The sequence below is a fragment of the Xenopus tropicalis genome, chromosome 1, assembly GCF_000004195.4.
Source record: "Xenopus tropicalis strain Nigerian chromosome 1, UCB_Xtro_10.0, whole genome shotgun sequence".
Lineage (NCBI taxonomy): Eukaryota > Metazoa > Chordata > Amphibia > Anura > Pipidae > Xenopus > Xenopus tropicalis.
In genome coordinates, this window is record NC_030677.2 from 39,799,263 (window position 1) to 39,811,122 (window position 11,860).

Genomic DNA, 11,860 nt, shown 5'->3' on the forward strand with positions numbered 1-11,860 from the left:
GACACTCAGCATTGTATCTGGTGATATTAGGTTTGAGTGGGATTACCTGAAAAACCCATGCTCCCAACAAATAAGTCTTGTGCTGGCATTGCTTTTAGAGACAATTTGGATCTCAGCAGTGGGTGTTCCAACTTAGGATCTCATTTTAGAAGGAGTGTCCGGATACTTAAAAACTTCAAAATTTTATCTGGATCATTTTAGCCATATAGTGTAGCATCCTTGAAATACACCCTAGCAATTGCTCATGCATTTACACATCACGGTGGCTATATGGCTGGTGTCCTATCTAAGCCCAGGAATGCCAATATTTTTGCCAGTGATGGCAAAATTGCAGCTATTGTTGATCAATGCAGCCTGAAGAAAGTATTAAAGTAAATGTTCACATCTATTTGTATCATAATCACAACCACAAAAGCTGGTGGGGCCAAGATCTAATTTTAATCAGAGATGGATTAGGAAGTCCTCAGTCTTCCTTTGGTGACTGCATTGATTTATAATAAATATCACTGAGCGTCCTGAGTATAGAACTCTGGGCTGGGCTTTAAATCTCTCCACCTTCCTATCTAAACTGCAGGTGGAGAAAATTTCTGCAAAAGACAGAATGGCTATATATATATATATATATATATATATATATATATATATTTTTTTTTTATAATTTGCAAGCTGATTTCAACCTAATTCTGCTGACATTGTAGAGACAAGCCTCTATACTTAAATCTGGGATCCATCTGAGAAGCAATTTTAGACATATGTCTATTTTTACCCCTTGCAAATCCTTGAAAAAAAACTTTGTCCTTGGTTGTTTGAGTGATTAGTAAATGTTGCCTTTTATCTTCATATTAACATCTGTTAACAATAAACATCCATTTTCTTTTGTTTCAACAGATTACAATATTCAAGAGTTCAAATCAGAACTGTTTTTTTTGCCATAGAAGTCACATCCTTAGGGTAATGTCAAAGATGGGTGATTACATGAAAATGAATTGAAATCAATAATGATAGTGATATTTTGGTAGCATAGTTGTTGTCATCTTCCACATTGCCACTGCTAAAGAGAGAAAGAGCAGTTGCATGTCCTAGAGGACAAAAGAATACTGTAATGCCACAGGATGCCATTATCCATAACCAGAATATTCATTCCTCATCCATCAACACAATCCTAGCCAGCCTACAATGCCAAACAATGTCCTGCAATTGCAGAATATGGTTGCTTTATGTGGGAACAAGCCCTCATCTGACCTAAAACAATGTCACTTTAGGATAGCAGTGATCATTTTACCTTTGATGACCCATCCCCTTTATTTCTTTCTACTAACATATGTGGACCAGGACAAAGCTGTGTTATTAATTTGTTCTGCTTATGATACAGAAAGATATTTCTGATTCAGGCTTTTTTCCCCTCTTAATTACTATAGCATGTTTCTTTTTATCTCAGTACAAATAAATGCAGCTGTTTTAAATATCTGCAGTCATGTATTTCATCATCAGATATAAAATGTACTTTTCACAATCCTTTATCAGAACAGGATTTAAAGAGGAGTTCTTCTCTTGGATTAGATCAGACAATAATACTGTAAGCAGGAGAGTGGGTATGGTATAAACAGACAGAGGATTTATATTGTGACTACAGATACATGAGTAGAGAAGCACAGCAATGGAGCTATCATAGGAAGACACAGGAGGGAAATGATCATCATTTATATGTATAGCACCAGCAAGTTACGCAGAACTTTCAACAAACATGGGTTACACAGTAAAAAATGGGATCCGAGGGTCCTGAATCTGCTTTCTGGTTGATGGGAATTCAACAAAACTTTTTACAGACCCAAACAAAGGGACAGGTCTCACCCAGGAGTACCTGAATGTAACTGGAAAAAGGCTTTAAACTATCCAATTATTTTTCAATATCAAATTTTGGACATGAAAAGTAACAATCAGCTTTTTAAAAAGGCAACTAGTTTTAAAGGATTTAAGTAGAAATATAATTTGAAAGCAATCTAAGGTTTCACCTGTTTGATCTAAGTTAGTAGAGCCAACTGGATATACATATTTCATTTTGCTGCAGAAATACATTTATAAATTGTTGCGTATCTTTACTTTTTCATAAGATAAGTGTAAAATATGTGTTTGTATGTTTGAAGTGTACTCCATTACATTGTGCCACTAAATGTGTTGGCAGTTAAGAAATCCAATTGAATATTAAGAAAAGCAGTTGATGCACTCACCCCGCTGCTTCTAATGTCACGCCCCATTTGTGCAGTCATACTTTGGTCTAAATCTGTAACAGTGCAAGTATGGCTTCCAAAGACACGACTGGCAGTCTGTTTATGTTTGCCAACATCAATTATTTGTTTCTGAAATTATTTAGGATGAAAAGCTGACCTAGAGGTCACGTACTTGACTTCTGAGACTGGATCTGGATCAGATATTCTGATAAGTATCAGCTGTAAACATGTCACTCAATCTCCTGAAAGCCCGTCAGAGTTAACTCAGCCAAGGATGGGTCAGTTACCTGCTGTATAGTCCCAAGTTGCCTACAGGATAAAAGCCCTATATAAATATTTCACTTTCCCTTCCAAAGACTCGTTCAGCATGTTTTGGATAAAATATTTTAGGTTATTCAGAAAGCTTGAATTACAGGAAGGCCAACTTCCATAAAGTTCATTTTATTAAAAAAACTCATATCTTGATTTTCTTTTTTGTCTGTGCTATAAAACGGGCCTGAATTTGTGGAAAGGCCACAAAGAGCTGGGCCTAGGGCAGCAGCATATTAGGGGCAGCATGCCATGGCCGAATCAGAATTGGTTCTAAAGAACTGGGGACGCAGCAATCCCCAGTGCTCTGGATCTGAGCAAAACCAAAAAAAAACAGTAATCATTGACTGCATTTAAAAGCTATAAGCTTGCATCAGAATTGTGAACTTAACACATGCAGATTGGAAATCATAAAATGAATATTAATCGAAAAGCTTTGTCTCTACAGGAAGGTGATGAAATCATTAGTGGAGACTTGCCAAATGTAAATGAAGAAATCTATTTCAGCCTTTCTTTCTTTATCCAAGGAAGACATTTCTAACATAATGGAAATGATATAGGAAATAGTGTACATCATTGTACAGCCTCTGGGTGCCTTAGTTAGAAAGCCGGCATTGTATGTCTAGCAGGTTATTATTTATATAGCACCAACACTGTCTGTGACCCAGGGGAGCTTACAATCTAAGGTCCCTATCATATTTACACACACTACTAAAAACATACAAACTTCTTGCATATAATTCTCTGGCTGAAGTCGAACCTCAAACATAATCAGGGACACCTATTCAAGTGTATTTAGCAGGGTAGCATTCATTAAAATGTGATATTTGCAATTAAACTGGTCCTGAGATACTAGATATAGAAATACAATCAGTTTAAGGACCTGATATGAAAAACTGGCAATGTTTTAGCCTACCCAGAACACAGGACAATAAATGTTAACTAATTAGAAAAAAATGTATGATTATGTGAAAAACACAATATAATCTATTAGATCTCTTTGATCTAAAAAAGTCCCATTTAAAATGTCAATAATAATAAATCCAAATATGTATATCCAAGAAGCCCCAGAACAGATATAAAATATATATAAACATATGTATATTTACAAAGCCAAGCATTATTAGCTGTAAGCAGGTGCTGTCCAATGCACAGACATCGCCAACTGCTATCTAATCCCCATCATTTCAGCCTGAGCTGCGGTTTAGGAAGGTTTAGTTCTTCCTTAACAGATAATCCTTACAAGTTGTAATTTCTTTCTTACTTTTTACTTGGGAGTTTGTAACATCTGCGGCTTTATCCTGTGGTAATTTTATTTCCTGTGGATGACACAAATAAATAGAAGCTATCCAGCAAGGATGTAAGAGCATCATTTTTAAACAGCTTCTGGGGTAGAATTCAATGTAAAATGATCTGTCAGGTCAACTCGTAATATCAATCAGTAGTTATACCATGGTACTACTGTAGTCTGAGCATCTACCGCATCCCTAAGGACCTCAGGGCAGAAACCCTCACCCACTCAAGTGTCAAGTTGTACAAATTTTGGTAAAGAGTCTCCCACTATGTACAATGAAGTAAAGACCAAACACCAGGGTCGTTTATTTTACCCTTATTCACATTCATTCCTAAGACAACTTAGACAAATATGTATTGAATGTTGAATGTTATTTAGGCACAGGGTTTATAAGAATATAACCAAACTGAATGCCCATTGACTGAGGTTTGATAGTGATGAGCGTTTTTTTTGCCAGGCATGGATTTGCAGCAAATTTCTGCATTTCGCCATTGGCGAATTGTTTTGTGAAACTTCTGTGAAAATTTGGTGCGGAAGAATATGGCGCACGTCAAAAAAAAGTTGCGACAAATACGTTTTGCGAATTTTACAGCAAAGTGATATGGGACGGCCCATTCATTTTCTGGACAGGCTGTGACAGGACTGCCGGTAGTGGTGGCCACAGGTTATTTATTCACAAAGAAAATGGTGGGACTGCAAATGCAGCCTCAGGAAAATTGTTTGGTCTGTGAAGCACTCTACCGTACAGTGAATGGTGACAAACTTTATTTAAAGTTCTCATATTTCTCCAAATGGGAAGTAGATTTCATACACCACTCTGAACCACATGACTTGGGTGCAATGTTATCATCGTGTGATGATCTGATCAATGCTCAGCTGGTGCCCTGATAGGAATGGGGGGTTCTACAATATCATCAGGACAATTGTATCAGTAATTCACACACATTGATACTGCCCAGGCAAGTAAAATACTGGTCAGGTTGCAACTACAAACTGGGGCAGTGATCTCCAACCAGTGGCTCTTGAGCAACATGTTGCTCCCTGTACCCTTTCCTTTTGCTCCCAATGGCCTTAAATTGGGTGCCCATTTTAAATATCTGGCTTGGAGACAAGCCTTGGAAGCACAGAGACACAGTTTTACTCCAAGCAGTGCATGCTGCAGGCTAGCAGTCTACATGGGGATGCCAAATAGCCAATCACAGCCCTTATTTGGCATCTTCAAAGAACTTGTTTCATGCTTGTGTGGCTCACCAACACGTTTTATATCTGAGTGTGGCTCACAAGTAAAAAAAGGTTGGGGATTCTTGCACTAGAGGTTTCTAATCTAGACACCTGGACAAAATTATAACCTGTACCAAAGGCAGCACTATTGTAAATGCATAGATGCTCACCAATTCAGAATAATGGAGATTAATTCAACAGCAACAACAATCAGTTGCATAGTCATAGAACTAGAACAAACACAATGTTATAAGTGACTTGGAAAACAGATTTACCATAACATAGACATAGAGAAGGAACATACCTGTTCTGGAAGTGTTCCTCAAGGTCACACCGTTGAACAATATCTGTACAGTGTTCCTTAAATGGGCAGATGACTGGAAGTTTATCTAAAAGATTTTTTACAAGTATGGTGGATTTCTTGCAAGTCTGCAACAAAATATGCTTACGATCCACAGGGCAAAAGTCTTCATGGACTAGAAAGCTAGTGAGGCAGAGAGTACAGTAGGTATGGCCACATGGAGTGTCTAGCGGTTGTATGAGGGCATGCAAGCAGATATTGCACAGCAAATCATCATCCACTTCCTCAGTGTATGTATAAGAATGGTTCTCCTCTTCTGAATGCAGTTGACCACATACAGTACACAGTGATTGGGGTTTTTCATTGTCCAGTTCTTCAATTGCATCATTTGACTCCATAATGTAGGGTGCAGAGCAAGGAGATTTCAGTCCCAATCTTGATCACACAAACCTGTATGGCGTTAATACAGACAACAAAACACATTAGTGCCTATAGCCTAAATAAGTTTTGTATATCTTAATAATAAAAAAGGCCCTTGTACATGATTTTTATTAAATTATGATATATCTATGTTGATGCAAAATAATCCCTTTTACAGTTGAAATGTTTTAGTAGCCATAATGCATCGTGTCCCACATTCGTGAAAGACCCCTTTATAATGAAAAATACCAGGTTACAAATATTCCATATATTACATACCTGTTTAATGGGATAGAAAGAGAGAAATATTACCCATATCTGTGGAATAGTACAATAAATCACTCCCTGAGAGGGCTGGACAAGAATAACTGGCCATACATTTTGACAGGGGTGTTTGTGGAGTAAGGGATGATTATTAATGCTCTTGCTTCTGAAATCAATACAAACTATATAATACGCATTTAGACATGTAAGGTAAATTGTTGCATAAAAAGTAGGGGATTTAAACATTTACAGTATTAAAAAGATACTTAAGAGTAGAAGGTAGCTCATATGGCTTGTTATCAATAGGCAGCATCTGTGGTGGCATGGGTGGCTTGCACATCTGGGAAGGCACCATTAAAGCTGGAGGTTTTGGAGCAACATACTGTATGCTGCCATCTAGACAGCGTCTTTTTCAGGGAAGGCCATACTTACTTCAGCAAGACAGTGCCGAACTGCATTCTGCATGGCTTTACAACAAGTAAGAGATTCTGGGTGATAAACTGCCTATCTGCCTGCAGCCCAGACCTGTCACCCATCCAAAACAATCATAAGAAAGAAAACAATAACAAGTTTTAATATTTAATATGTTACCTTTGTACTATCTGCAATTAAATATAGGGTTTACATAATTTGCAAAGTATTGCAGTATCTTTTCATTTACATTTTTCATTTACATTTTTACTTTTTTGGAAACAGGGTTGTACCATTTACTGGAATCACAAATCACAATTTCATATTAAGACAAGTTTGTAGGTACAAATTGGTGTTTATGACAGTATTAAATAATGAAGGTGCACTACATTTATCGAGAATGTGGGTGTTACCTCATGCTGGCTGCTTAAATGAATGCCCCTGGATATTTATTATTCTGTAACATTCCTTGCACTAAAGTAAATATCCATTCCATCAGATAGACAAGAATAGATCCATCTTCATGCCAGTCTCAACCTGCCCTCGATACAAGAGCTAAAGTCATTTACGGAGACATCTCATGTCTCTTATTTCACAAAACAAGGGTGACTCCTGTAAAGTGTTCTGAAAGCGCCTTTGAGAGGAACAAAGAAGTCTTGAGATAGAAAGTGCAATTCATTATAAACACAAAGTATACAATATACACTGGTTTGGATAAGTGATTATTGTACAAATAGGGACCAATCAAAAAAATCTATTATGGGCAGAACATTTCCTATGAATGTATTTATTTGCTCTAACCTGAAAAATATTTGACCTCCTTTTTGATAAGCAATATTATTTTATATCTGCTTGTTTAGGGAGGATCATTTCCTGTTAAATATACGACTTGCCGCCACACCCATGGGTACTAGTTTTATACTAGCTACTATTCCTTCATAGAGACTTCCATCCTTTTGTAACACCAATCTGTTTAGGGAAAGCCCATGACATATATGTACTTTTACAGATGCAAGCAATAACAACCACTTGAAAACATATTTTTTGGCGAATTTGTAAATTATAAAACCATATTATTGAAGTGTAATAAAATAAGATCATTCACCCATTAATGACAGCAGTTAAGTATCATTATGAGGTGTGCTTAAGAAAACATGAAATGTTACATAAAAATAGCCAGATTAAATCAGTTAATACATTGCCAGGAATTATAGGGGCTCATTTATGACTGCAAGTGCAGTGTGCGATTTCAGGAGGACGTCTCCAAATTTGCAAGTGGGCGGGGGAACTCCTGTGGGGGGGAGGGGCATGTAGAGTTTGCTACCAAGCCCCTCTGAATTTTTTTTTGCAGGGGGTCCAGTGCAGAGTATTTACACCACTGGTTCCCCTGCATCAATAGGCACACTGTGTGTAACTTACAATAGGAGGTATAACCAACAGCATTTAGTGCAACTATGTGAGAGTTCAAGAGGCCGCTTTAGACACTTTAGATGTACGCACCTTTATGGAATGTTGTATATTCATGCAACAACAGCACAACCACAACTGCTCTTGTGGGTCATACATGTAACAGAGCATGGGCAATGATATTGCACAGGCACATTCTATGGTTTAATTCTATAGTTAGCAACGTGAAAAAAGAATTAAGTTCATGGAATAATTAAGTCTAATTAACATGCCACCGACCCCTCGGGGGAAGATACCGTTCCCTTAAAGCCAAGTTTCTGATCTATAGATGTTTTGGCAGAAGTTTTAGACTTGCCTTAACATGCAGGTTTCTGTTAGGTTATAATGGTATTAGCTGGAAATTGCCCAAACTTGCATTCCTGCATTCAGTACAGTTTCACTTGTCATTAGGAGCATCTTTGTGATTGTAAAAAGCAAAGCAAAGGGAATTCCAAACATCTGTCCTCCATCAGTTGTTATACGTCAACAGACCCCACCTCTGATAGTAGGGGATGATGGAAGTTGTATTGTAACTGCAGCTGGAGGGCAGAAAGTCTATAATAAAATGGTCATTGAGGCTGGATAGGGAGGATTCAAGATATTGTATGTGGAACTTTATACCAGCGCAGCAACCTGTGGCAACCAGACCTTTGTTATGACTACATTTAACTATTGATCAGAACTAATTTGCTATGGGTTACTGCACTGGTGCAAAACTGTGAACTGAATACCCTCAGTAATACTTACTCCGTGCCTAGGTTCCTAGGGGAGTCACAAGTAACTGTAATAGAAGCAAATGTACATTTCTGGCACCTTCACACCAGTAAACCCTGCAAGGTTACGTGGGGGGAGAACAAAAGTTTCACAAATCAGCTATTCAATGCACTTAGGTCTATAGCACACATGGCATTATTATACTAGCGGACAAGTGCCAGACTTTGGAGCTTTACAGCTAATGGTCCTTTTTCCTTGCATTAGAAATCTTGAAAGTACTAATACAGCTCTAGTGGGGCCAGTACAGCTCTAGGAGGGGGAAGGGGGGCAATACAGCTCTAGATGGGGGGGGGGGAACAGTAGAGCTCTAGGAGGGGGGCAGTGCAGCTCTAGTGGGGCCGGTACAGCTCTAGTGGGGCCAACACAGCTCTAGTGGGGCCAGTACAGCTCTAGTGGGGCCAGTACAGCTCTAGTGGGGCCAGTACAGCTCTAGTGGGGCCAACACAGCGCTAGTGGGGCCAGTACAGCTCTAGTGGGGCCAACACAGCTCTAGTGGGGCCAACACAGCTCTAGTGGGGCCAGTACAGCTCTAGTGCGTCCCATGAGCCTTTACAAGGTTATTTAGCAGAGCCAAGCCAAGTTTTCCAAGGCTAAGGGGGATGAATCTGCTGTATTTTTAAAACATATCACTTTACGAAAACCTAGATATAACTAGAAAAAGAAAGTTGGCAAGCTAGATAGAAGTGCAGAAACATAGAATAGGAATGTTTAACAATAGGCAAGTTGTTGGGCCAATAGTGAAATATATTGTTTCCATTCTAAGCAAGGCCAATAAGTTTTCCCTGAAATATTTTCTCTGCATTAGAACCTCATCAGGCATTTTTTCTTCATTTTTTAAAAAGTAAACACAGTCTATTTACATAGCAAGCTAGGAGAGTTTTTGTTCCATGAGAACTGCATGTGAGTTTCCCTCAGATAAACGTGAGCAAAACCGGTTGGCCTTTAGCAGCAGTGCGACAGCTCATTAAGCTTTCCACAAATGCTTTCCTTCCTGTACTGGGCTCACCACCAATAATATAAGTATTTATTATATCAGCAACTTGGAACTCAGTGATAAGGGGTGAGGGGCTCCCCTGGCTTTGCTGGACCTGTCCATACTCACATTTAGTGCTTACTGAACAAACTCGCAAATGGGAAACAGAAAAACCCTCCAGATGTTGTTGAAGTTCATCTCCCACTGCCCCATGACACTCCTTGGCTGTCGGTGGGATGCTGGAAGATGTACTTTAACAACATCTGGAGGGCTGCAAGTTGGAGATATATGGAATAAACAAAAGACAACTGAAAGTACAGTACGCAAAGTTCCAGGGATGCACTGGCAGTGATGCCTTTAATATATGTCACTGGGGAAGTAATGACCTATATGTTATTCCTCATCTGTAAGTGGACAGCAGCTTTTGGTTGGTGTGAGTTGCTGTGCGTGCCGGAGCAAGAAAACTCCTTGGATGTGAATGCTGTGGGCCACTGTGAGCACTCATATCAAGTTTTATATGCAAAATGGCAGAACCACTAATACTGCACATAAAATAAGGGGGTTGTTCCTTACTGGAACAACAATTAACGTCTCTCCAAATCAATACATTTCTGGTTACATGGACCAGCATTTATGCCCATTTTTCAACTGGCATCATATGCATTTTACCTATTTAATAGAGAATTTTTGAATGTCTTTATATGACCAGAATAAGTCAAAATTTGGATACATACACATGGGAATTGTTAATGTAAATAGCATTAGAAATCACTGTTAAAAAGGTGCACCTATAAAATATATTGAAGAAGAGGAGTACATACAACAACCATGCAGTTTTATCTAGGATTATACAGAACCCCCCCACTAAATAGTTATTTAGCAATTAATTGTATGTTGCAGTCTGCACTGACTGCCATGTAATGCATATGAATGATTTAGTTACTAACCATGCAAGATATAGATTTAGTACTTGGGGGCAAACCCTTGGGCTAACAAAAGGCTTGCAAATGCTACGTCACTTACTTTATGCCAGACTCATATTACAGCAGAAATGCTTATCCTATGAAGTACCTTGTGAGTTGCAGTTTGGCAACACCAAGAAAGATAATGTTTTGTTTTCACATTAAAGGGGTAATGCAATAAAAGTTGCAAGGTCCCAGGTCCCAGGTATACTAACCCATTCAAACCAATCATTGAGAAGCACGTGCTGGTAACCCATCTGAAAGCAATCGACTGGTTGGTTGCTATGGGCTAGCAGGCCCAACACAGATGTACTTTTTATTATAGCACCCCATTAGAGGTTTAACCATTTAGACAGAAACCTTTCATGCTTAAGTAACTTGTAGACTGTAATATACCTAGTACCTCTCCTGTTATATATGATTTTACTAAAAGGCACTTTTATGTACAACACTTTAGATTAAGTTTGTGCTTTACATTAAAATAACAACAATGTAAGAGTGACATTACAGCTTGGGACTTGATTTGCCATGGCATTTAGTTGTCTCGCTGTGTCCCCTGTGTGTTGAAGAATTCCACAAGTGGTTAAAAGGAAAACTTCAAATCCTGTATATTTATATTACTTTCCTGACACCAGGTACCTGGGGAGAAGTGACCAGAATGTTAAATCTTATACGCCAGTCCTTGTATTGTAGCTCAATAGGAAAGTGAGCTGCAGACCGGTATGAACAGGCAGTGTGTCATTGTGTCCTGCTCAGTCAGCTCCACCTAATAAAGTCATACAGGACAGGGAAGAACAAATCAAACACTCACCTTAGCTCCATGGGCAGGAGGGGGGACAGGGTCCTGATACTATTATGGCCATTTTTGCCTGCAGAGGTAGAAAGAGCAGCGGGTGTTTATTCCAGTAACAAGGTAGAAGACAACACAACCCTTCCTGTAATTGAGTTACTTGATTGTTCAACACAAAGCATTTAGTGACATCACAAGCCACACCCACCCAGCAAGCCCAGCTCACACCTACAGGCTGCATCACACTGACTCTACCTGTATGTGATCCGCTCCCAGGCAGTCACTGCCACCTTGTCAGCTCTGTTTTGGTTGTTACTAGGGTTATAACCTTCTCTTCTTTAGAATCTGATTCTAATTACACAAATAAGTAAACAAATTAAAATATTTTTCCCCCACTCAGCATAGTTAAGCGCTTTATGAGGGCCATTTAATAATGCTTGGATTTTTTTTCCAATTCAGATTTTTTT

The 11,860-nt window shown here is 38.7% G+C and overlaps 1 protein-coding gene across 2 annotated transcripts in view; it reads right to left on the reverse strand.

Annotated features, from left to right (window-relative positions):
* Positions 1-11,574, reverse strand: part of lnx1 (ligand of numb-protein X 1) — a 105,818-nt gene extending 94,244 nt beyond the window's left edge. Inside the window, exons 1-2 of one of the 2 annotated variants that reach the window (XM_018095508.2) lie at positions 11,415-11,574; positions 5,357-5,803 (exon numbers count right to left, since the gene is read on the reverse strand). In XM_018095508.2, coding sequence (XP_017950997.2) covers positions 5,357-5,751 — 395 coding nt within the window. In that variant the 5' untranslated portion in view covers positions 5,752-5,803; positions 11,415-11,574. Of the gene's footprint in view, positions 1-5,356; positions 5,804-6,469; positions 6,492-11,414 lie in introns of those variants that run through there. The other variant, XM_031895405.1, reaches the window with a different exon arrangement.
* Between the last annotated feature and the right edge of the window lie 286 nt (positions 11,575-11,860).